This window comes from Mytilus edulis, chromosome 2 (genome assembly GCF_963676685.1).
Source record: "Mytilus edulis chromosome 2, xbMytEdul2.2, whole genome shotgun sequence".
Lineage (NCBI taxonomy): Eukaryota > Metazoa > Mollusca > Bivalvia > Mytilida > Mytilidae > Mytilus > Mytilus edulis.
Window position 1 is genome coordinate 98,481,575 of NC_092345.1, and position 27,717 is coordinate 98,509,291.

A 27,717-nucleotide genomic window follows, 5' to 3' on the forward strand; every position below is an offset into this window, starting at 1 on the left:
TATAAGTAAAGTGAAATTGTAACTGGTAAAACATGAGTGATAGAAACCTAAGTTTTTTTTATTTGAGGTGCTTGGTCCAAAAAAAGAGGAAATATGGTCAAGGTCAAAGGTCAAGGTCATATTCTAAGTTTTTAATTTTGGCTTTTTTTTAATTTGTGCAAACACTGTACAAGATTTCGACAATAATTTTTTTCTAAATTTTTATTTGTGACATGTGGTTACACGTATACAATTCTTAAAAATTCAATATTGCTTCAACTGTCTCTAATGTTTTATGATGAGTAACTCTAGTTGTATAACTATCCAGAAAATGAAGCAAAGTTTATTGTAAATAATTGTTCATATAAGTGTCCCTATATATACATGAACCAGAACTGGAGTATATATTAACTGTTTAACTGTACTATACAATAGCATGTTTATATCCATTCAAAAACAAATCCAAGCAACAATAAGGCAATCCCCTCAGACATGTAGAGAAAACTCAAGCAATTACATTATAACAAATGTATCAATGGTTTTTCAGCTGGTTTTTTTTTCCCTAAACAAAATAAAAAAAACATCAAATATATATGCATTGATCCTGATTAGTGATAGATAAATAATTATTCTGTGAAGAGGAAAGCAGTAGTAAATAACTTCAACATAAGATTCCCTCATTGATAGTGAAAATCAATGTCAACCTTGGTGAGTCATCTATTGATATCAAGGAATACCAAAATCTGTAGACCAGAGAATCAGGCTATACCCTATTAACAATAGCATTCATGTGTGGGTGGATTGAAATATAATTAAAAAACCCATAGGGCCAACATGTCAGTAGGTAGATATAGGAAGATGTGGTATGAGTGCCAATGAGACAACTCTCCGTACAAGTCACAATTTATAAAAGTAAACCATTATAGGTCAAGGTACGGTCTTCAACACAGAGCCTTGGCTCACACTGAACAGCAAGCTATAAAGGGCCCTAAAATATTACTAGTGTAAAACCATTCAAACGGGAAGTTATTAACGGTCTAATCTAAAAAAAAAATGAGAAACAAGAAACACTTATATCAACCACATCAACAAACAACAACTACTGAACATCAGATTCCTGACTTAGGACAGGTGCAAACAATTGTAATTGGGTTTAAACATTTTAATGGTACCAAACCTTCACCCTAATCTGAAACAATAGTGTAACTAAAATCAAAACATAAAAAGACACACTATAACATATCAATTGAAATGGCCTTACTCTATGCACTTTGAAATCATGTCATTGATCAAATATAGTGGTCCTATTGTTTATAATATCAAAGAAAGAACAAAACCTCAATGAAATGCCTCGCTGAGTGCAGCCTGGAAACAACCACAGAGGTCGAACTCTGAACAGTTGGGGCAAGTTTGGACACAATATTCAAGCTTGATACTGTCTGAATTTTTGACATAACATAGGTTTCTGATTCAAAATAAATGTGGTCAAAGATCTTAAAAGTCTATTGCGCAACACTGTGCAAATGAAGATTTCTTCTTGAAACTTCAAAACATATGAAATTTTCAAAAATTTGAAGAAAATAAATTGAATAAAAAATCCCCCCAATCTCTTTGAAGTAATTACCCCCAAACTCAATTTCAGCCTTCCCTTTGTGGTATGGAACCTTGTAGTATACTTTTAGAGAGATCCATTTACTTAAACACAAGTTATTGTCTGGAAACTAGAAAAATGCTTGTTTTTGTTCACTTTTTTTGTCCAAAATTCCTGCATGTTTCAGGCAATTACCCCCATACTCAGTCCTGGCCTTCCCTTTGTGATATGGAACATTGTGGTACTATTTCAGAGGTCCATTCACTGACACACAATTTATTGTCCAGAAACTACAAAAATGCTAGTTTTTGGTCTCTTTAAGGCTCCTTATTCCTAACCTGTTGGTTCCACAACCCCTAAAATCAATCCCAACCTTCTTGTAAAATTTCATAGAGATCTATTGAAATGTGTCTTCGGACAACGATAACGCAGACGACATCATAGCATTATACGCACACAAAAAAAATTTGCAGCCGTATAAAACTATAAAGTATTAAATAAACCATGAAATTGAGGTCAGAGTCAAATGAAACCTGCCAGTCGGACATTCAATTTGGAATAAGTTTCATCCATATATTCTTATTTTTCTCAATTCCTAACTCAGAACTTATTTCTATCTATTTGGGATTTTTTTAAATTTATTGTCCAATTTCACAAAAAAATAATATGATCATTTTCATATTATATGAACAATAACTGTATAAAATTTCAAGATCTTTAAAAATACTGAAGCGAAAAATGTAAAAATACATAATAAACGTATATATGTGTTATATCTAATAAAGTACAACCATTTTGCAAAAAAGATTCATCTACTTGTTTGTGACTTTCAAATTTTTTTTTTAAACATACATATAAATTCACAGTGCGTTTTTTATATAAATCAATTTCAATATTTGTTTATAAAATAAATTAAAAAAAATTCACTCTATCTTTTTTAGCAAGAGCATGTTAGCAAAAACTATGTTTACCAAAGGATGTTTAAGTAAGTTAAAATTATACTGAACTTGCTGACATTTCTTAACTGTATAAAGATGTTTATTTCAGAGTTGTAAATTTTCACAAAACTTTTTACTATGTAACCTGTTATATCATTAATATATTTTCTTATCAAGATAACTACTGTACTTAAAACAGCTAATATAAAAAAAAATAATTTGGAAATTTAAAAACATAAGTAAAAGGAGTTTTGGGGTATATAATAATGAAACAGCAGCTTAACCACAACTAAAACCAACACACATCTATAGGACAACAGAAACCACAAAAGACAGGCATCTCAACAATATAACAAGGCTTAAAATATAAAAAAGTGTTGAACAAATTGAAGACCAATTTTTCATAAGAGCAAAAAACTGTAAGATATGACATAAGACATTCACTGAAGAGGTCAGCCTTGTGATAGAATCTTTATTCTAAATCAAAACAATGAAATTATACAGCCCATTATATGATTTCACTGTAGTGTTATGTAAATACAAATCTCTATGTCATGAATTCATGCATTATATGCCTTCCGTTAAAAAAAAATTCTGATTTAATATCGTTTATACAAAAAATAATGCTTAATTCTTAACTGATACAGTCATTATAATAAGTTTATCATATAAAATGAAGATGTGGCAATTATTCTTTTTTAAATTTCATGCTGGTTTAAGCTGATGTCTATTAAATATTTTCATTTGTCAAACTTTTTTATACCTAAATCCATTAAAAAGTTATGTTTTAAAATTACTACACAAATGGCTTTAAAAAAAAGATAACAACTTTTTGGTCTTATAAATGTATGGCTATATAACCATTCCACAATATATAAACAACGGGATACCAATATACGACCAAAACATTTTCAATTTTTGCGGTCGTATAAAAATATAAAAAAACCTTGTACTTTTACCTAATTAATTTGTTCTATAAAACAGGAATCTTCCCTGGTGTAAACGTAAAACCACAAATGAAAGTACTTTAGACATGTATGGCCTTTACCTTTATTTTTAGTACAAAACGTTACAAACTTATACAAAATAAAAAGATAACATTCTTAAAATTAATTGGGTTTTTTTTTAAATCTTTTCAGACATAAAACATAAAATGTTCCACTCATCATCGTATGACTTAGTGACATTAAAATTAATGATTATACAAATTAACATTACCAATTGACAGGCTAAGGGATTAAGTTACACACAATTATATAAACAATACAAGAATCTATAATTTAATAAAAAAAACTATTTACCTAGGCTAAATTCATACACAGAATCAGCATTGGACAAGTATTTCATCTTTTAACATTGAATCAACAAACAATATCAAATATACTTTTATCAAAACCACAATTTTAACCACAACATCATTTCCAAATTCTGATATAACAGTCTGTATGTTCAGTGCTAAAAAAATGTATTTGGAAGCAGTAAAAAGTTTATTTGAAATGAAAAAAAAAATAAAAAACAATTTCATTTATTTTCATATTATTTTCCAAACATTTTTCTTTTAAATGTATTGTGTAGGACCATACAAATTAGTGTTTTCTTAAAAATATTTCATGTTGTTATAAGTTTAACTTCATTATAAGTTGTGCAAGTTCTCAGTTCAGCACTTTTTTTTTTCAATCTACTCGAACCAAAATTCAATTTTACGTAACTTCGTAAATAAATATATCCAAAGGTCTAAGGTTTGCTTTGATCATTGTATTGTCAAGACTTATATAACAATGTTTATTAAAGAATAAAGTAAAGCTAAAGTATACCCTACCTGTAATTCTAAGTCATCACAATTGTGGTTTACGGCATCATCAAATGGAACCTTTACATTTCTGAGGTTAGAATGTGAAAGGTTAAATGTAGAGCCATCTTCTGTTCCTCCCTGTTTGGGTAATGATGAAATTCCTGACTGATGAAACAACGGCTTTTCGATATTTTTGCAAATTGTCCTATATTTCTCTGTTGCTGTAACACTAACACAGTTTGGTAAATCCGAGTCATGCTTAGAAGCAGTAACAGGAATTCTCCTGGCCGCTAAAGTAGACTTGCCAGAAGTAGCATCGTGAACGTTTTGATGACTTGTGGTATTGGATGGGACTTTGCATGGTGTTGTATCTGTAGTGTTATAGTTTAGCAAAGGTTGTTGTCTTGGCTCCAATAGTTTACTATGAGTCATGGAGCATACTACAGCAGAATTGTGCGATGAGGCTGTGGCGACAAACGATGATTCATCTCTATTCTGTCCATCAGATGTGTAAGTTACATCACTGCTATTGTTGATTTCACTTTTGTCGTGCTGCTGTGAGGGTTCAATATTTTCCTTACAACTGTCACTGTCATTGTCAATTTCATCTATAGTGGAGAAAAGTGTCTTTTTCTCTTTAATCTGTGAATACAAATTTGTAAGAGATATTTATTACCATAATCAATGTGGATTTAAAGTTGCATCATATTAATTTCATCTTCAGGTGTGTAATGATGGTTCCTTCTATTATCTGGAAATCAATCTACATGGTATAATGATGTCAATTTCAAAGACAATTAGTTTCATTATCTAGGAATAGACATACTACCTAAATTGATCTTTTAATACAAATTAGTTATCCTTCAGTAATCCAAGATTGCATTTCATTAAATTCAAAAAAGGTACCTTTATTGGAAATTCCGGAGAAATACGTTTTTCTCATTTATCGGCTATCAGACAAAGTTTGATGTAACATAATTGCTTGGTATCTGTAATACCTATTCCCATTAGACATTCAGTAAATCACACAGATCAGAATAAAAAAATAATTAATTTGTAATGTAGCATTATCAGCAACCTGTGATGACACACTTATTGACCCCAAAAGTCTGTCTGGTACAATGTCAGGAATATAGTACAAAGTGGCAATGTATAGGTTTTCAGACAAATATATATACCAAGTGATGATAGTATTTTAATATCAACATTTTCCACAGCATGCTGGAATATCATTTTTCTTAATTAGAAGCTTGCTGCCGATACCACTCATTGCAATACAATATGCTTTCTAAATCCTTTATCCTTTTCAACAAGTCTTTTTCTGTATTTGTTTTAAGACAGCAATATAAAGTAATACCATAATGTTTATTGATAATAGTACAAGTTTACAAAACAAAACTAATGCTTATTTATCTTTATATAAAACTGTACTTAGTAACTTTATATGAACATGTTCATAATTTTATAAAAACCAAATTAACTTGAAATAATTTTCCTTCATAGTTGATCTATTGGAATTTCCAATGACTTTTCCAGAGGGGAATAACTCCTGCACAAATAAAGGATCTGACTTAATCAAAATTCATCAGATATTGCTGGAAAAAACCTTTGACTGACTTTCAGAAAAGACCTTTTAGAAAACTAGGTGTTAGTTGGATTAAGTGGTTGATATTTTCAAAACTTAAGGAACATGTGACTTTCAAAGTCATCTGAGATATAGCTGATGAAAACCTGAATGCTGGAGCAAGAAATTCATATGATTTACATTTCAAAAGTGGCTTTACTCTTCCTGAAATAATTTGATCAGGTCTGATTTTCAAAAAGGTGTTGCTGATATAAGTTTTATTTAACTCATAGTCTGATGATTACAGTACAAAAAATCCCTCTGAAAAGAATGTTAGTATTTCCATATCCCCAGCCCATAATTTGTGTCTGTTGATAATTTTTCGACTTACATATTACTGTAAATTCAGAAATTATTGCGAGGTTTTTATTATTTCAAAAAATGCAACAGAGTTGTAAACGCAATAATTTAATCTTGCATTTTGAAATATTTTATATGAATCAAACAGGCTTTTTCTCTAAATCGTAAAAATTAAAAGCACATTCAAGTCTAAACTGACAAAAACGCATTAATAAATGAATGCACAAAATTTTTAATTTACAGTCTTGGAAAGTTAGACTTAAGATTTGGAGTAACTTAGTTACATGAAGTTGTATGATAATGTAAATTTTGACCATTTCGTTATAAATATTTTTTATTGTAGCCTGCTACTAGACTTTCTTATTGATAACTCAATATGAATTCTAAGATCTTTTATCATTAATTAAGGGAACCTCAGTCAAAAGGTACACAAATTCATATTATGTTGATACTTAATTAACAAAACTCAATTTGGGCGTATCCAAACTAAACTTTGCCAAAATACACGAGACTTTAGAGAGGATTACATAGTACACGACATGAGAACCACTTTCTTGTGACTTGATCAAACATATGGCGTGTGATAATCCTTTAACATCTGTTGTTATTTCTTGTTATTTAGGTGCAGCAATATACCTCAAGTCTAGACTCATAAGGACATCAAAAGTTAGTTCCTCCAAAACAAATACAATGTCACCATGTCCAAAATCAAGATCAGGGATTACCATGTCCAAAACAAGTCATAATAGTCTGGGAATAAGAAAGATTTCCAATCAATTTAAGCATCTTTAGCAAGTCTTCCTTTAGAGCATCTTTAGCCAGTCTTCTTTTAGGTGTACATTATGTTGTTTGTTCTCTTTTGTTTCATTTTCATTTCGGTCTCTTTATTTGTTTTTCTTTTTTCTTTTATCATTGTATTTAAAAGTTATGGCCAATGAAGATTTTCTATGTTTATTCCCCATACAATCAATTGAATAATTCAACATTTAGAATGTAGCCTCTTTTTTTTTTAATTCTGTTTGCAAGAAATGTTAACTTTCAGAATAATATCTTTTCCTTCTTGATATGATGACCTAATAGTCAAAACTGTGAGTGTGTCTCTACTTTGTTTTTGTTACAATGTTGAAAACATGATAGCCTCAAAGACTATAGGATGAAAGATTCTGTTGTATACAGAATTCAATAACCAATTACATTTTTAAAGTATCTGAAGATCTTTTTTTCTAACATAAAAACCCCCAGATGTGACAGTTTTTGAATAGCTATAAAACAGTTCTATCTGATGAAGGACAATTGATGCACAGTAATTGATATCTATTTCTATTAATATTGTCAATTTCACATGCAATGAAATGTATATCAATCACAATCTAACTAAGCAAACATCAAAATGTCAATACATTGAAGAAAAAATGACCAACAAAAAATCTGACATAATGACATTTCTGACACTTCTATGAAATCTCCTAAATGTGATATGTGAACTTTTAGCTAATAAACAATGAAATAGACAACACAAACAATAACTGCCAAATAAACGAAGCCTAATCAATGAGTCGGATTGATTTCCCTGATGTTATCAACATACAAGTACAAAACATGACATATTTAATGAAATTAGAAAATAAACTAGGGTGTACTGCCTTATAATGATAACTAATGTCTCCATCTTTACAAGTCACTCCCTAAAGAAAAGGATCAGCAAAAACATTCTAACACTGAAAAGGTTTTATTATGGCGAATAAGAATATACATGTTTGGTTAATTGGTGAGAATCTTTTAAAATGGTTCCAATATATTTAAGAATTATTCATATGAGTCTTCCCAACACAATATTCAATTTAATCTAAAAATGGCAATTCAGAATTCATATGGATCAGTGGTTGTGATCTGAACAGTTTTTGGTATACAAGTATTTAACAAAAACTGAAATAAGGGGAAAGATACGACCCTAGCAAAAACGTATATGGTGTACTTAAAGATTTAAACTGTATGTGTCTAGGGAGTTGAGATATGTACAGTTTATAAGTTATTTAACAACTTATAATATTCTTGGGGGCAAGGCATATGATCCCTTAGGGAAAAACCATGGTTAGCTTGAAATGTCTTATCAAGGCAATTCAGCCTATATATGGTTCAACAGTAGGGATCTAAACAAGTTTTTTTTAAATGAGAGAAAAATAAAATAGATATCGTAACCTAAAGGTCAAAGTTCAAGGTTACATGAAGGTCATGGTGATATAGGACAATTATCCTAAGGTAATACACTTTCAAGCAAAACATCATATATATGCTCCTGTCAAAAGATAATAACATTATTTATAATACCAATGTTGTATGAGAAGAAGGGAGACATAATGAATTCTGACAGAAATCTTCCATCTGACAAAAGCATGAGTCATCTTTTTGTCAGAGAGGTTTTGACACAAGAGAAAGCTGACCTAATGTCTGACTTCTGTATATCAAATGCTGGTTATAGAAAAATAAATGTTCTGGCATTGGCCTAGAGATATCAACAACAAAGTGCAATATCAGTGAAAAAGATTTTGAATGTACAAGGTATGTATGGCCACTTCCCTTGTATTTGTGTTATACAACAGGGCATTACTAGATTATCTAGAAAACTGATTGAACCAGTGGAATATCATAACAAAAATATATAGATATAATATTGAGCAGAGCATTATAGCACCACAATAACTGCACACAGGAAAATACTTTGTCAAATCCATCAAATCAAATATCCATAAAAATACAATTGTTACTATCACCATGAAGATTGGCAGCGACAAAAATAAATGAATTGACAAGACCTGATTCTTTAGTCAAAATAAAAAAAAAAAAACTTTTTAAGATGCATATCAGCAAAACATGTCAAATTGTTCTGTGAATCTTATAAATTGATACTGTAAATTCAGAAATTATTGCGAGGTTTTTATTATTGCGAAAAATGCGACAGAGTTGTAAATGCAATAATTTAAACTAGCATTTTAAAATATTTAATATGAATTAAACATGATTTTGATGAAAATCGTAAAAATTAAAATCACATTTAAGTCTAAAATGACAAAATCGCAATAATAAATGCACGCAATAATTTCTGAATTTACAGTACTCAAATCTTGTCACTTGTTAATTAGCTTGTAAAGTTACAGTTTTTTTTCTGCATCAGCTGGTATCCAAGAATAATGAAATCTATGAAAGTATATAAACTAGAATTATATCTTTATATTTACTGACTATATCAAGAGTATTAGTCTTAAAATGTACATAAAATTTGACATGATATTTCAAAAGAACAAAATATGTTTTGATGTTGAGAGGTATAAGTGACAGAAACTCAGTCTTCCATTATCTACTAAACTGTGCATCTTGTTGACATGTGTTTGTAAATAAGTGCAGAAGCTGACATAGTGAACACACCCAAACAGATAACAAGTCAGATACAATGATGGATCAGTCTTATTCTTATGTCATTCTGTCTTAGTTACTAGTACAATCATCATCCGTTTATAAATATATTCCTGGAGTCATGAAGCTTGAAATCTGTACCAAAACACAATAAACCATAACCCTTTCCTCCAATTTTTCACATAAAAATGTAATATGTAAATTATTATGTGAAGCAAACTGTCAAAATTGCACATTTTGCATTAATTTACTAAGTATTTTTCAAAATTTATTCATTTATAAATTATTTTTCTAATTTTCATCAAAAATTGACATCAGAGAGTTGTTGAGCTAAGCATTCCTCCACTTCTAAATCGGAGTATGTTAAAGCAGGAAGAAGGTGTCTGAATGATCCCCAAAGGGCACACAGGTTACAACAAATCACTGCCAACATCTTTTCTGTTTACATGTATAGCAGTTTGTAGGAAAAGTGTGTTGAAAATTTCAAGTTCATTTAGTATATTGAAATTCAAATTATTAGTAAACAGGAAATAGTTTCTGAGAAAATTGCAAGCCCCTTATTATCTCAGTGACTTTTTGTGCATAACTAATTTTTTGTGATTTCTGGTTCTGACTTTCGGCCCTACATTTTCTGGTGTTATTTTGGTGTTGAATGTCAAAGTGTTGATATTTGCTGACATTTTCAAAAGACAGATACTTAATAACATCCTAGATTTTTCACCACCTTTGTAAAATGTTTGATAACATAATGATCTGATCAGAGATGTATTATGATGAATCTTCAAACTTGAAGACAGGTTTGATGATGTCTTTCTGAATGGGTTGTATAATTATTGCTTCCCTTGACATTAATTGTTTGTTTGTCTGCAGATAAATATTTGTCTTGGTTTGATTGTATCATCAGCATTAACCAAAATTATGTACAAAAGATATAATGTTTGTCAGTCTATGATCATTCACAAAGATGTTTCTCAGCTGAAAGTTTTCTGATTCTGTCTGGAGACTCAATATCATACCGTAAACTCAATGAGCCATAAATTAAAAGTGGAAGTTATTCAAGTTTTTATAAAAAAAAAATACTGAAAGTAAATGAAAATGACCTTCTCTAAGGTCACAAACCTCTGACGGAAAGTTATAACACTGAAATTTTTAACAAAACACAAATCTATTCTTTAAAAAAGGCATCTATATCATGACATAAGAACAATACAGCAGAACCTGTACATGTAAAAAAAACAAGATAAGAATGTTTAAGTCAGTCTTACCAGTTTCAGTCAAGTACTCCCCTATAAACTGTATCAAACGTTAGCAAGAGAACTTAAAATGTTTGTTAACACACAAGAAACGTGTAACAGTATGATCCCAGGATAATTATTGTGAGAGTCAATTTTTTTACCATCTGTGTCTTAGATATGATTTAATAACTGATAAACTTTCATGTCCATTTCTAATATGAAACAGATTACTAAAGTGCTCATGAGAAAAAATAGTTATTGGAAAAGTACTTCTTTAATGTTATTTTTATTTTTTTAATTGTTTTGATTTTTAAGGATGTTTATAGAAAATTGATGCATATAACACTTCTATTTGCTTTCATCAGTCATTCATGAACCATTTGTTCACAAATATATATAAAGATAAAAAATTCAATAGTAGAATCTGTCAATTATAAGATCAATCATAAACTATTATTACAATGTAGTTTTCACCTCACTCAGATGATCTACAGCAACTACATCTTAAATTTTATACATTTTTCTCGAATGCAAATTACCCATTTTAACTGTTTTGAATTGTTGCCTAATATCAAAAGAATAAAAAATATGAGATTAACATTTTCTTGTGTCAGTTTCACAGATGATAAACAAAAGAAATATTTCTCATTAAACATATGTTTGATTCCAGAATAACTAAATTTACAAATAAACAAGTGAAACAGAAGGCATTATATTCACATTTAGTTAATCACATTTAATAAAGGTGGATATCTTGATTACTTTACATTGAGAAAACAGATTTATTTAAAAGTGTTTTTGATGATTATATTGAAAAGAATTTGTCACTGCCAACTTTAATTGATATATAATAAACAACCTGTATCTTGGATAATGAAATCTGTTAACACAATAAATATGAAGAGAAACATGATTTTAACTTCCCCATCAGACCCTATACCTGGATTAATTCCAGGTGAATTGTGAAAATAAACAAATCACTCGGCACATCTGTGAATCTGTGCTTTATTGGAAAGTAATACAAAAAGACAAAGAACCTCAGAAAGTTGATGTTCACCAGAGATAAGAACTTGTCAAATGCATACATCGATGATTAAGGTAGATGTTATGCCCATCAGAATAAGGTAAAGGTACCTCAAGGCTTACCTATGGAGAGAAACTAGAGTGAGAACCGTGGGAAAGTTACCTATCGATGGCAAGCTCAAAAATATTGTTATGTTATTCCTATCCAAAATATATTATTGTGTAGCAGACATATTTCATATAGAACTAACCAAAAATTAGCATGCAATAGTATATCATATTGAACTAGTGTAAATAAAGTTACATATGTGATATGTCATCAGTGACAAAACATGTTTAATTTTTGTTTCAAGCTTTGGTGTACAAAAAAAAGTGTGATTTACAATTATCCACATATAATATACATATAATATACATGTACTCACAAGCTCATGCAATACAAAATTCTACTGGGGAGTGGGGACAATATTTACCATTTTGCATGCAAAAAACCAATATTATTGCACAATCTCTTTCATCATTCAAAATGCTCTGATTTCAATATAGAGAGAATTGAGAAACCACTGCTTTCTCTTATCACAATAAAACAAAGTATTAAATAACCAGTGGTTTCTCTTATCACACTAAAACAGATTATTGAATAACCACTGCTTTCTCTTATCACAATAAAACAGAGTATTGAATAACCAGTGGTTTCTCTTATCACAATAAAACAGAGTATTGAATAACCACTGCTTTCTCTTATCACAATAAAACAGAGTTTTGAATAATCAGTGGTTTCTCTTATCACAATAAAACAGAGTATTGAATAACCACTGCTTTCTCTTATCACAATAAAACAGAGTATTGAATAACCAGTGGTTTCTCTTATCACAATAAAACAGAGTATTGAATAACCAGTGGTTTCTCTTATCACAATAAAACATAGTATTGAATAACCAGTGGTTTCTCTTATCACAATAAAACAGAGTATTGAATAACCAGTGGTTTCTCTTATCACATTAAAACAGAGTATTGAATAACCAGTGGTTTCTCTTATCACAGTAAAACAGAGTATTGAATAACCAGTGGTTTCTCTTATCACATTAAAACATAGTATTGAATAACCAGTGGTTTCTCTTATCACAATAAAACAGAGTATTGAATAACCAGTGGTTTCTCTTATCACATTAAAACAGAGTATTGAATAACCAGTGGTTTCTCTTATCACAATAAAACAGAGTATTGAATAACCAGTGGTTTCTCTTATCACAATAAAACAGAGTATTAAATAACCAGTGGAGTATTGAATAAACAGTGGTTTCTCTTATCACAATAAAACAGAGTATTAAATAACCAGTGGTTTCTCTTATCACAATAAAACAGAGTATTGAATAACCAGTGGTTTCTCTTATCACAATAAAACAGAGTATTGAATAACCAGTGGTTTCTCTTATCACAATAAAACAGAGTATTGAATAACCAGTGGTTTCTCTTATCACAATAAAACAGAGTATTGAATAACCAGTGATTTCTCTTATCACAATAAAACAGAGTTTTGAATGACCAGTGGTTTCTCTTATCAAACTAAAACAGAGTATTGAATGACCAGTGGTTTCTCTTATCACAATAAAACAGAGTATTGAATAACCAGTGATTTCTCTTATCACAATAAAACATTCTCTTATCACAATAAAACAGAGTATTGAATAACCAGTGGTTTCTCTTATCACAATAAAACAGAGTATTGAATAACCAGTGATTTCTCTTATCACAATAAGACAGAGTATTGAATAACCAGTGGTTTCTCTTATCACATTAAAACATAGTATTGAATAACCAGTGGTTTCTCTTATCACAATAAAACAGAGTATTGAATAACCAGTGGTTTCTCTTATCACATTAAAACAGAGTATTGAATAACCAGTGGTTTCTCTTATCACAATAAAACAGAGTATTGAATAACCAGTGGTTTCTCTTATCACATTAAAACAGAGTATTGAATAACCAGTGGTTTCTCTTTTCACATTAAAACAGAGTATTGAATAAACAGTGGTTTCTCTTATCACAATAAAACAGAGTATTGAATAACCAGTGGTTTCTCTTATCACAATAAAACAGAGTATTGAATAACCAGTGGTTTCTCTTATCACAATAAAACAGAGTATTGAATAACCAGTGGTTTCTCTTATCACATTAAAACAGAGTATTGAATAACCAGTGGTTTCTCTTATCACAATAAAACAGAGTATTGAATAACCAGTGGTTTCTCTTATCACATTAAAACATAGTATTGAATAACCAGTGGTTTCTCTTATCACAATAAAACAGAGTATTAAATAACCAGTGGTTTCTCTTATCACATTAAAACAGAGTATTGAATAAACAGTGGTTTCTCTTATCACAATAAAACAGAGTATTGAATAACCAGTGATTTCTCTTATCACAATAAAACAGAGTTTTGAATAACCAGTGGTTTCTCTTATCAAACTAAAACAGAGTATTGAATGACCAGTGGTTTCTCTTATCACAATAAAACAGAGTATTGAATAACCAGTGATTTCTCTTATCACAATAAAACATTCTCTTATCACAATAAAACAGAGTATTGAATAACCAGTGGTTTCTCTTATCACATTAAAACAGAGTATTGAATAACCAGTGGTTTCTCTTATCACAATAAAACAGAGTATTGAATAACCAGTGGTTTCTCTTATCACATTAAAACATAGTATTGAATAACTAGTGGTTTCTCTTATCACAATAAAACAGAGTATTAAATAACCAGTGGTTTCTCTTATCACATTAAAACAGAGTATTGAATAAACAGTGGTTTCTCTTATCACAATAAAACAGAGTATTGAATAACCAGTGGTTTCTCTTATCACATTAAAACAGAGTATTGAATAAACAGTGGTTTCTCTTATCACATTAAAACAGAGTATTGAATAACCAGTGATTTCTCTTATCAAACTAAAACAGAGTGTTGAATGACCAGTGGTTACTCTTATCACAATAAAACATAGTATTGAATAACCAGTGGTTTCTCTTATCACAATAAAACAGAGTATTGAATAACCAGTGATTTCTCTTATCACAATAAAACAGAGTATTGAATAACCAGTGGTTTCTCTTATCACATTAAAACATAGTACTGAATAACCAGTGGTTTCTCTTATCACAATAAAACAGAGTATTGAATAACCAGTGATTTCTCTTATCACAATTAAACAGAGTTTTGAATAACCAGTGGTTTCTCTTATCAAACTAAAACAGAGTGTTGAATGACCAGTGGTTACTCTTATCACAATAAAACAGAGTATTGAATAATCATTGGTTTCTCTTATCACATTAAAACAGAGTATTGAATAACCACTGCTTTCTCTTATCACATTAAAACAGAGTGTTGAATAACCAGTGGTTTCTCTTATCACAATAACACAGAGTATTGAATAAACAGTGGTTTCTCTTATCAAAATAAAACAGAGTATTAAATGACCAGTGGTTTCTCTTATCACAATTAAACAGAGTTTTGAATAACCAGTGGTTTCTCTTATCAAACTAAAACAGAGTGTTGAATGACCAGTGGTTACTCTTATCACATTAAAACATAGTATTGAATAACCAGTGGTTTCTCTTATCACATTAAAACAGAGTGTTGAATAACCAGTGGTTTCTCTTATCACAATAAAACAGAGTATTAAATAAACAGTGGTTTCTCTTATCACAATAAAACATAGTATTGAATAACCAGTGGTTTCTCTTATCACAAAAAATCAGATTATCAAATAACCAGTGGTTTCTTTTATCACAATAAAACAGAGTATTGAATAACCAGTTGTTTCTCTTATCAAATTTAAACAAAGTATTGAATAAGCAGTGGTTTCTCTTATCACACTAAGACAGAGTATTGAATAAGCACTGGTTTCTCTCATCTCAATAAAACAGAGTATTGTATTATCAGTGGATTCTCTTATCACACTAAAACAGAGTATTGAATAACCAGTGGTTTCTCTTCTCACAATTAAACTAGAGTATTGAATAACCGATGGTTTCTCTTATCACATTAAAACAGGATTGAGTAATAAGTGGTTTCTCTTATCATACTTAAATAGAGCTTTTGAATAACCTGTGGTTTGTCTTATCATATTAAAACAGAGGATGTAACTACTTCTTTCTATGATCACACTAAAACAGATGATTGAATAACCACAGTTCTGTATGATCACACTAAAACTGAGTATTGAGTAACCACTGCTGTCTATGATCACACTAAAACTACGGAATGAGTAACCAATTCTTTCTATGATCACACTAAAACAGATGATTACATAATTACTGTTCTGTATGATCACACTAAAACTGAGTATTGAGTAACCACTGCTTTCTATGATCACACTCAACCAGAGTGTTGAATAACCACTGCTCTGTATGATCACACTAAAGCTGTAAGTAACCACTGCTGTCTATGATCACACTCAAACAGAGTGTTGAATAACCACTGTTCTGTATGATCACACTAAAGCTGTAAGTAACCACTGCTGTCTATGATCACACTCAAACAGAGTGTTGAATAACCACTGTTCTGTATGATCACACTAAAACTGAGGATTGAATAACCACTGCTTTCTATGATCACACTAAAACTGAGGATTGAGTCACTACTTCTTTCTATGATCACACTAAAATAGAGTATTGAGTTACCACTGCTGTTTGTGATCACACTAAAACAGAGTGTTGAATAACCACTGTTCTGTATGATCACACTAAAGCTGAGGATTGAAGTACCACTGATTGCTCTTATCACACTAACACAGAGGATTGAGTGACCACCTTTCTTTATGATCACGCCAAAATAGATGATTGAGTGACCACTGCTTTCTATGATCACACTAAAATCAGATAGTTGTGTACTCATAGCTTTCTATGATCATGCTTAATCTGAGGATTGAGTACTGTAACAACTTCTTTCAATGGCAACAATTACAATTTTAATTGATGCTTTGTCTACCACTGTCCCCTTAGTCAATATCCATTTTGGCCTTGAAATGGCAAACGTCCATTAGAAAAATAATTAACATATATTCCAATAATAAGAAGAATATTTGAAAATTTAGATGCTATTTGTATTAATTGTATGTTATATTAGTACCCCCCCCCCCCCCCCCCCCTACTTCAACAGACACCTGTAGCATGAAGTTTGATAACCAAGTCAACATTTCCCAGAATGCCCTCTCCAGAGAACGTTAGCACTTGACATGTTTTATAGGATGATATTAATTGTATCTACTCATAAACAGTAGGAATTATCATACAGATGTTCTTTAAGACAATTATCACTGATGACTCAATGGATTTCAAGGTTTCTGCCAAAAATTCCACTTCACGATTTCAGGTGTTTTCTCCAAAAGACAGCTATGCTTAGTTGCAGCATTTAACTTATTTCACTCAATAAAGTAAATTATGCAACATCAACAGTATATCTATTGACTTATCTAGATATGAAAAAGATTGAATTTCAACAAAAACATATAATCTTCATTTAACACTAGGTTGTCATTCAGAGGAAATATTAAATAAATATTCTTCAATATTACAGAAAAATCTATAAATTTCTGACAGCAACATGTTTCTGGACAAGTAGATAAAAAACTAGTTCATTACACCCCTTTATAATGTACAATAATTGTTTAAATATATAATATGTAGCAATTTTTGTTTTGAAAACTGATATTCACACTGAGTGCACTGGGCTAGCTAGGTTAATAGAAAATGTCCAGCACAAATCTGGAATGAAACAGACATCAATGTTTTATCACATGATACAGACAGTTATTTCTCTTTAAATGTTTTTGTTGTTGTTGGTAAGTTGATATCTATCCCTTATCTATTATATTTTTTTCAAACATTTCATTTTAATGCAATTTTTATGTAATGCCATTTTTTTTTAATTGCCTACCTTCAAATTTGCAGTGGACATAATGAATTTAGCAATTACCTAGAATGTTATAATGTATCTTCAATGTCTAAGAGAATAGTATGTTATGTTGTAACTGCAATGTCCAAGTAACCAGGTTGTCATTTTGTTTCAACAATGTCCAAGTAACAAGGATGTAATGTTGTATCTACAATGTATGAGTAAAAAGGGTGCCATGTTGTTTCTACAATGTCCAAGTAACAAAGGTGTCATGTTGTATCTACAGTGTCCAAGTAACAAAGGTGTCATGTTGTATCTACAATGTTCAAGTGACAAGGGTGTCATGTAGTATCTACAATGTTCAAAAATCAAGGGTGTCATGTTGTTTCTACAATGTCCAAGTGACAAGGGTGTGATGTTGTAACTACAATGTCCAAGTAACAAGGGTGTCATGTTGTATCTACAATGTCCAAGTAACAAGGGTGTCATGGTGTATCTACAGTGTCTAAGTAACAAGGGTGGCATGTTGTATCTACAATGTCCAATTAACAATGGTGTCATGGTGTATCTACAATGTCAAAGTAACAAGGGTGTTATGGTGTATCTACAATGTCCAAGTAACAAAGATGTCATGTTGTATCTACAGTGTCCAAGTAACAAAGGTGTCATGTTGTATCTACAATGTCCAAGAAACAAGGGTGTCATGGTGTATTTACAATGTCCAAGTAACAAGGGTGTCATATTTTTTCTACAATGTCCAAGTAACAAGGGTGTCATGTTGTATCTACAATGTCCAAGTGACAAGGTTGTCATGTTGTATCTTCAATGTCAAAATGACAAGGGTGTCATGTTGTATCTACACACTCCACATGACTAGGATGAAATGTTGTTACTACAATGTCCATGACGGTGTATCTTCATTGTACAAGTTATTAGGGTGTCAAGTTGTATCTACAACACTCAAGTAACAAGGGTGTCATGTTGCATCTACAATGTCCAAGTGACAAGGGTGTCATGGTGTATCTTCAATGTCAAAATGACAAGGGTGTCATGTTGTATCTACACACTCCATATGACTAGGATGAAATGTTGTTACTACAATGTCCAAGTAAAAAGGGTGTCATGGTGTATCTTCATTGTACAAGTTATCAGGGTGTCAAGTTGTATCTACAATTACCAAGTAATTAGGATGTCATGGTGTATCTTCAATGTACAAGTAACTACAGTATCGTTGTTTCATCAATGACCATGTAACAAGGGTGTCATGTTTCATCTACAAACTCCATGTGAATAGGATGTCATATTGTTTCTATGATGTCCAAGTAACTACATTGTCATGTTGTATCTTCAATGTCCAATTTACAAGAATGTCATGTCATATCAACTAGATTATCATGTGTTTACAATGTATGGATTCACTTGACTTAGTTTATAATCAGAATCAGAACAAACTTCTACACCACTTCCCTTACCAAACCCCTTTAACAAACAAAAACTACATGTAAAATAGAAATGTTTTCGCCAATTTGTATATACACATGTACATGAAACAACAAACATATAATAGCAATATTCAATGAGGAATTTTCACTGTTTTATGCTATGACAAAGACTTATTATATAATATCCTCCCACTATCTACTCATGCTGATTATTAGCAGGTAGATTGGTTAAACTTATTCATTATTCATTGTATATTTTATACTCCTACAATTAACCACACAGGATGTTACTGTTTACAATTATGTACTTTTATAAAAAGTTCAACTGAGGGAGAGAAAAAAATAATTTGTAGGCTAAATAAACTGATGACACAGAGAGATGTCTGGCATGTCATCAGAAAATTCAGATAAAGATAATCTGATGGCCAGCAACATTGCAACTTAATTCAAAGTTGCCCCAATGACCTGGAGGGGAAAGGCTTTCAAAATAGCCATCAAAACTCATATGTACTGATAGTATTGTAACTTTATAGAATTAAAATTGATCTATGACAAGTAGACACAGGCCAGAAGAAGATATTATTTATTCCAATCAAGGGCTAAAGGGCATAAATATTGACAATATCATTATAGTTTGAAATTAAAACAAATTCAACATTCAACAAAATCAAATGGACAAGGTTTATGTGGAATTCCCAGATAAGCCTTGGACTTGGTACTTAAGCTGTCATTCATTTAGTAGCCCTCTTATTTACCCAAAGATCAGCAGGAACTTAGAAAACCTTAAACAGATTTAAGCATTTGGTCATAATTGTGAAGAATTGAACATAGACAATAACAATAAATGCTTTCGTACCTATAAAACTATAAAAACAAATTATCCATGGCAAACAGACATTTCATGTAATATATAACGAAAAAATAAAGATGACAATTTAGGATGATGGAAAACTTCAACTTTATTGTATGGGGGATAATGTAGGATAGATTTTGGCATGTAGCTGTCCTGTTAGAGTACTTATACCATGTATACTGAACAATGATGACTTTTAAACGATTAGATTAGAAATTGAATATTGAATCTGCAATCTGATGGTATCCAACCATTTTATTACTTTATTATTTTTTTGCCCCAATTGAAAATGAATTTTGAATCTTATCATTACATGACCATACTGCCAAAAAAGATACCCATTTCAAGACCTACACGAAAACCCATAAATACCTATCACTGTCCCAGCAGTGTAAACAAACATATTGTTTCTTTTTAATAGAAACAGCGTGTTTAAATTTACAGAAAGTGCTGTGTGTGGGCCAACTGTCTTGAGGGGGTATCGACTTACACTGCAAAGAGGGTGCTTCCATTAATCCTGTTTTTTGACCATGTAGACCACCCATGTTGCCACAAGCTATCTGTCAACTCTCGTGCTGATTTATAGCTCCTTACTAATTACATATAAAATCTGTTTAACTTTTCTGTCAGCTAATGATCATAATTTAGCAAGATAAAAATCAAAACATTTTCTGTATCTATGCAGCTGTCCTCGATAAAATATTCATCCTTGTAATTTTTTGTCAATTCCAGGGAGATCCTCTCTTACCATGGGTTATTCAATGGTCAATGTATAGTGACCATGGATTCTTTAATTGTCAATAGTGATTGTGGATTCTTCAATGGTCAATAGTGACCATGGTTTCTTAAATGGTCAATAGTGACTGTGGGTTCTTAAATGGTCAATAGTGACTGTGGGTTCTTCCATGGTCAATTGTGAATTTGTGACTATGGGTTCTTAAATTGTCAATAGTGACAGTGGGTTCTTAAATGGTCAATTGTGAATTTTTGACTATGGGTTCTTAAATTGTCAAAAGTGACTTAATATGGGTTCTTCAATGGTCAATAGTGACAATGGGTTCTTCAATGGTCAATAGTGACTATGGGTTCTTACATGGTCAATAGTGACTATGGGTTCTTACATGGTCAATAGTGACAGTGGGTTCTTAAATGGTCAATTGTGAATTTTTGACTATGGGTTCTTAAATTGTCAAAAGTGACTTAATATGGGTTCTTCAATGGTCAATAGTGACAATGGGTTCTTCAATGGTCAATAGTGACTATGGGTTCTTACATGGTCAATAGTGACTATGGGTTCTTACATGGTCAATAGTAACTATGGGTTCTTCAATAGTCAATAGTGACTATGGGTTCTTACATGGTCAATAGTGACTATGGGTTCTTCAATGGTCAATAGTGACTATGGGTTCTTACATGGTCAATAGTGACTATGGGTTCTTACATGGTCAATAGTGACTATGGGTTCTTACATGGTCAATAGTGACTATGGGTTCTTACATGGTCAATAGTGACTATGGGTTCTTACATGGTCAATAGTGACTATGGGTTCTTAAATGGTCAATAGTGACTATGGGTTCTTCAATGGTCAATAGTGACTATGGGTTCTTACATGGTCAATAGTGACTATGGGTTCTTACATGGTCAATAGTGACTATGGGTTCTTCAATGGTCAATAGTGACTATGGGTTCTTACATGGTCAATAGTAACTATGGGTTCTTCAATGGTCAATAGTGACTATGGGTTCTTACATGGTCAATAGTGACTATGGGTTCTTACATGGTCAATAGTGACTATGGGTTCTTACATGGTCAATAGTAACTATGGGTTCTTCAATGGTCAATAGTGACTATGGGTTCTTACATGGTCAATAGTGACTATGGGTTCTTACATGGTCAATAGTGACTATGGGTTCTTCAATGGTCAATAGTGACTATGGGTTCTTACATGGTCAATAGTGACTATGGGTTCTTACATGGTCAATAGTGACTATGGGTTCTTACATGGTCAATAGTGACTATGGGTTCTTACATGGTCAATAGTGACTATGGGTTCTTACATGGTCAATAGTGACTGGGTTCTTCAATGGTCAATAGTGACTGGGCTCTTCAATGGTCAATAGTGACTCTGGGTTCTTAAATGGTCAATAGTGACTATGTTATCTTCAATGGTCAACATGGTCAATAGTAACTATGGGTTCTTCAAATGGTAATCATTGGCCATGGGTTCTTAAATGGTCAATAGTGACTATAGTTTTTACAATGGTCAATAGAGACTATGTTATCTTCAATGGTCAACATGGTCAATAGTGACTATGGGTTCTTAAATGGTCAATAGTGTCTCTTATGATGTATTGGAATTAAACAAATTTTATTGAGAATGTGTACCTTACTTTCAGACATCAATTGAATATAAATTCTTATTGCCAATCTTATTTCAAAACAGTGTTACACAAACAAATAAGTGAAAAGAAGAAACTTGAAAATATCTAGAAATTAATCATTTTTTGGAGAGATAAAGCTGAAAAAGTACTGTCAACTCATAAATTATTGCAATGTTTTTATTATTGCGAAAAATGCCACAGGATTATAATCGCAATAATCTAAACTCGCATTTTGACATATTTTAAATGAAATAAACAGGATTTTTTTCCAATATCGCAAAAAATAAAAATCGCATTTTAGTCTGAAATGAGAAAATCACAAAAATATATGTATGCAATAAATTCTGAATTTACAGTATAAAATCAAGAAATCATAAATGTTTGAGTTATCAAATAAATATGAGACACCCAAAAAGCTTATTTGGTGTAATTACACCTTATATAAGAATGCCAGCTTTTGATTGGCTGATAGCCAGTGTATTTTTCGCATATTCTAACATTTCTTCCTCATTTCAAACGAATCTGACTGTTTTTCACCACTGCCGCTGAATATGCCTCAAATACCATGGTATTTGCCATTTTGGATATTCCTTTTTTACCCTCGCGAGCATTTTCCCGCCATTTTTTTCGGATATGACGTTACATAAAGACAGCGCGAACGCGTATAAGTACATGTATAGTTCCCGCGGTATATTTTATGATAGTACTTGTCCTCAAATAAATATTTCCTTTTCCTAGTACAGAGAGTTTAAATTAAAATTCATTCGGTGTAATTAAACAGATATATCATGTTATGGAGGGGTATTTGAAAAAAATACAAGTCTTGGGACAAAATTTCCCTTGCCTAGCGGCTCGGGAAATTTAAGTCCCTCGACTTGTATTTTTCGCAAATACCCCTCCATAACATGATATATCTGTTCAAAATACTATGATTTTTAGGGCATATACAGGTCATTCTAGAGAACAGAAACCAATTTCAGGTTGTAGACAGACATCAGTAAAACTAAGCGTCTCCGCCATCAAAATGTGTAAGCAAACACTATTATTACAATTCCTTACCAAAAAAAGAAAATGAACTTATTGTTAGAAAAACAAATCAACAAGAGTCATTGATGACAACAGCTAAATCTGGATCTTGTTGTTAAGTGAAAGGTAAAAATAAACTGATCGATATGTCTAAAAATATATAATCTGACCATATTATATATAAAAAGAAGATATGGCATGATTGCTAATGAGACAACTCTCAACAAGATACTAAATGACATGTAAATTTAACAACTACAGGTCCATTGTATGGCCTATAATTAATTCCTGCCTGATCATATTAACTCCAGTCAAAATTCAAGGTTGATAAAAGAAAAGCTTTCCAATGTTCTAAGCCAATGCATCTAATTTATCTGTATAAAGACAATAACTCCAAAAAAAGGTTTTGATGGATTTTTAAAACATTTTCCAAAAATATCTTACTAGAAATTCTATGAGATCACTAACAATATAATTTACAAATAATTTCTTTTTTCAAGGGGCATAGCACCTGTAAAAAAGTTTCTCTAATTCTTTGTCAATTTATCCCCTTCTGCACCCATTGTATAAAAAAATTTAATCAACGTGTGGTTTGTTTGATCTCAGTTCTTCATTGGTTAAAATCCGATTATGACGTCGAATTTTCTTGTTTTCCTATGAATTTCCTACTGTCACGGCATGAAAAAAGGCGACCATGCCTGATGATGTCACATAAAAAGAACACATCTTTTTGCAGATCAGTCGCAAAGGAGGAATAAGTTTACCTGTGTATTGTTTGAAAAACATTAGAGAAACAAATTCCACCACCAAATCTCGTGTAATACAATATTTATCCACTCTCGACAGTTAATTTTAAATATTTAAAACGCTCGGTGAGCCTCGCGTTTTAAATTTGAAAATTAAACTGTCTCGAGTGGATAAATATCATATCACACTTGATGCAGTGGTAGAATCTATATGTATCTACCCCGTTTACTTCTTTGGAGAAAAAAAACTGACAATGCAAAGGCATCAAAAAAGTTCTGTAAACTAACCATTGTGTCTTTAGTAAAAAAAATGTCTTAGATTAATATCAAATGGTTGGTCAGTTATAACTTATATACAAAACATGGATAGTATATATTTTTTTCTTTCCTGAAATAAAAAGTTCTGTACAACTTGTATAAATAAAGATAAAATGTGTTAACCAAACTGTATACCTGTTTGTCTTAATGGCAATTTACACAAAATTTGATGAGTTAACAAAATATTTTCTGGAAGAAAGTTTTTTGGTTTCAATGATTGATCTGATATTCAAATCAATCAATAATGATCTTTTACTCAGTAGGGCGGACAAGATTCAGGGACATCAAAGCCATTAAAACATTCAATAATTGTTTTTCAAATAAACAAAGATTTGTTTTTTATATCAATCTTTTTCTAATTTTCACACAGACATGAACCCTATTACTTTACCATAGATAATGGCACTGGGAACATCGGCACCCCCTGGGGAGTCTGACAGTTTGTCAAAAGACCATGAAATCAAAGTAAACAACCAGAGACTCTAATATACAACAGTTGTCAATTTTTAATGATATTCGCATGTGTTCAGAATTCTATTTTATCATCTTCATCTATTGAGGTGCCATAAAGATTGTGTCAAAAATATTTATGTACTAAATTATGAAATTAATATACTGGAGATAAGAATCAGTGTTAAAACAGTTTATAGCACCTTAATATTGGCTTTCCCTTTACTACAGAATCAGTGTTAAAACAGTTTATAGCACCTTAATATTGGCTTTCCCTTTACTACAGAATCAGTGTTAAAACAGTTTATAGCACCTTAATATTGGCTTTCCCTTTACTACAGAATCAGTGTTAAAACAGTTTATAGCACCTTAATATTGGCTTTCCCTTTACTACATAAATCACACAGAAGTACTTATAGATACTGGAGTCAATAATGGCGAAATGTACATAGTTTTAATTTCATTTCTCAGCAGTGCATTGGTGCCATTAAATTTATATTTTGAAGGAAAAAATCTGAACTTAAGACAGGCTCCTAGTGAACTGATTGAAAATCTAACCAGCTGATGGTTTCTAAATTAAAAATAAAAACACTGGATGAGGTAACCAGTTTATAATTGATCAATCATTTAATAGAGTGTATGTTTTGTATATTGTATTTTATCATATAACTGTTAAAAAAAACCTCAAATATCTTTATATATAATAGGTCCTGAATTATCTACAAAATGGTCAAATGTTTAACTCTGTTAAAAACCAAGCTATACGGATTATCTTCTTTGTAATACATCTTTCTTTTTAATGCATTAATGTTTATCATTGCTATTACAGAGAACAATGAGTGACTGATTAACACCTGTTCTCATTGGATAGTAAAACTTTCAAACTTATCTTCATTATCAAATGATAATAATATGTAGATACCAGTAATAAATTCTCTGGGTTGTTGTTTACATTACAAACCAAGTATCCCTTAATAATAATATACCAAAGAATTATGTTTTCATTTCAACATCTGATTTTGTTGTAGGCATATCACTATAACTACCTGTATCTAAAATGTGTTAGGCAGGTTTGTCTTCACTGGCAACAATAAGAAGGCAAGCACTTTCTTCATTTGATTTTAATTTCTGTGAATAATGATCAAACACAGCATAGCAATCAATGCCAAAAATTACTATGGGAAACAAAATCAGAAGACCACATTTTACTATAACTTAAAGGTTACAGAGTACTACAGCTGTCTATGAAGCACTAACAATGTTATAATTATGGGTGTGATAAACTTAAATTTGGCATAGTTATACCCAAAACTTTCTTTGGCAGGACATAATTTTTTCAGGACAATAGACAAAGTCAAATCAGGTACTGAGTGTTTGCCACAGTTCAGGGATGATGTTTGTATAAACTTGATTCTGCCATTTTGTGGTTGATGTTTATATAAACACCTAAAGCTTTCAATACAGATCAAACTCAGTTTTATTTTAAAGCTAGTGAGATTGGGTTATCTTCTTTCTTATATTTAAAATTGCATACTACCAGATTTAGCTTACCATCCATACCAAATTGTCTATAAATACAGGGATTATTCCTCAATATCTAATAAAGCATACTCATTCACTTGCTCAACTTTAATCACTCAATATCTAATAAAGCATACTTATTATCTTTAATTAAATCTTTTTACTACAATTTCACTTCTGATACTTAAAACTAAACTGCACAGTTGAACAATAAGTTTTGATGTAATCGTTTAGTTGTTGAGGGAACAATCTTGCATATAACAAATGTTTCCCTAAATCAAGTAACCCAGTACTGTATATAGGCTATGTCACAGATTTTAGTAAAATTTTGAATACAACTTTGACTTGTTAAACTAAAAGGAAAAATCAGATTATAATCATGTATCACTTTTATTTTCTGAAATAATACCTTATGTATTCTTTGTTGATAGGATAATACTTGTAAAGAAAGCACATAATTTCAGCAAAAGTTTTTCTTAAAATCAATACCAATCAATAGATTTTTCTTAAAAATTGATACAAAAAATTTCTGTTTTATCAATATAAAAAAGATCTTAGGTTCACAGACTTTGTTTTTTCGTGTATTAACCAACCTGTTACCTAGTTGGTAAAGAGAATCGTAAAAAAAAATTGCACTAATTGGTTTAACTTTCAGTTTTAAACCAAGAATGAAAGGGCGCAGGACATTTGAGCGAAAAAATTGAAACTACTAGGGGACATTTGAGCGCCAACATTAGAGCCCATTTAAGCGCCGGATTAATCCGCTCACCTGAATTTTTGATAGCCCATTTTAGCGAAAATTTACCTGGTTGAATAATGCTCACCTTACTATATATACCATGAACAGTAATTTATATTGGTTTAATGTTTAAGTTGTTTATATTTTCATCATGGAAATACAAGTTGTTGAAACGAACAAAGGAAAAAATTTAATTTGTGATGGATTCCGATATAGGATAGACAAAGTATGAAAGTTATGAAAGATTTTTTCCCAAATATCACTGTAAAGTGTTCCAAGTTCCAGGCTAGAACAGACTTTCAACATCTGATTTAACCTTTTAGACTTTTAGTGCTGTATTCTAATTCAAAAGTTTTATATTGTTTTATGTTGTGCTGTCTTGAGTCTATTAGTGGTTGTATTTTTAATGGACATGTTTTATATTGTTTTATATTGTGCTCTCTTGAGTCTAT

The 27,717-nt window shown here is 31.1% G+C and overlaps 1 protein-coding gene across 1 annotated transcript in view; it reads right to left on the reverse strand.

Moving 5' to 3' along the window:
- LOC139513643 (serine-rich adhesin for platelets-like) overlaps window positions 1-27,717 on the reverse strand; it is a 50,054-nt gene that overhangs the window by 10,020 nt on the left and 12,317 nt on the right. The window contains exon 10 of the mRNA XM_071302314.1: window positions 4,328-4,942. Coding sequence (XP_071158415.1) covers window positions 4,328-4,942 — 615 coding nt within the window. The remainder of the gene's footprint in view (window positions 1-4,327; window positions 4,943-27,717) is intronic.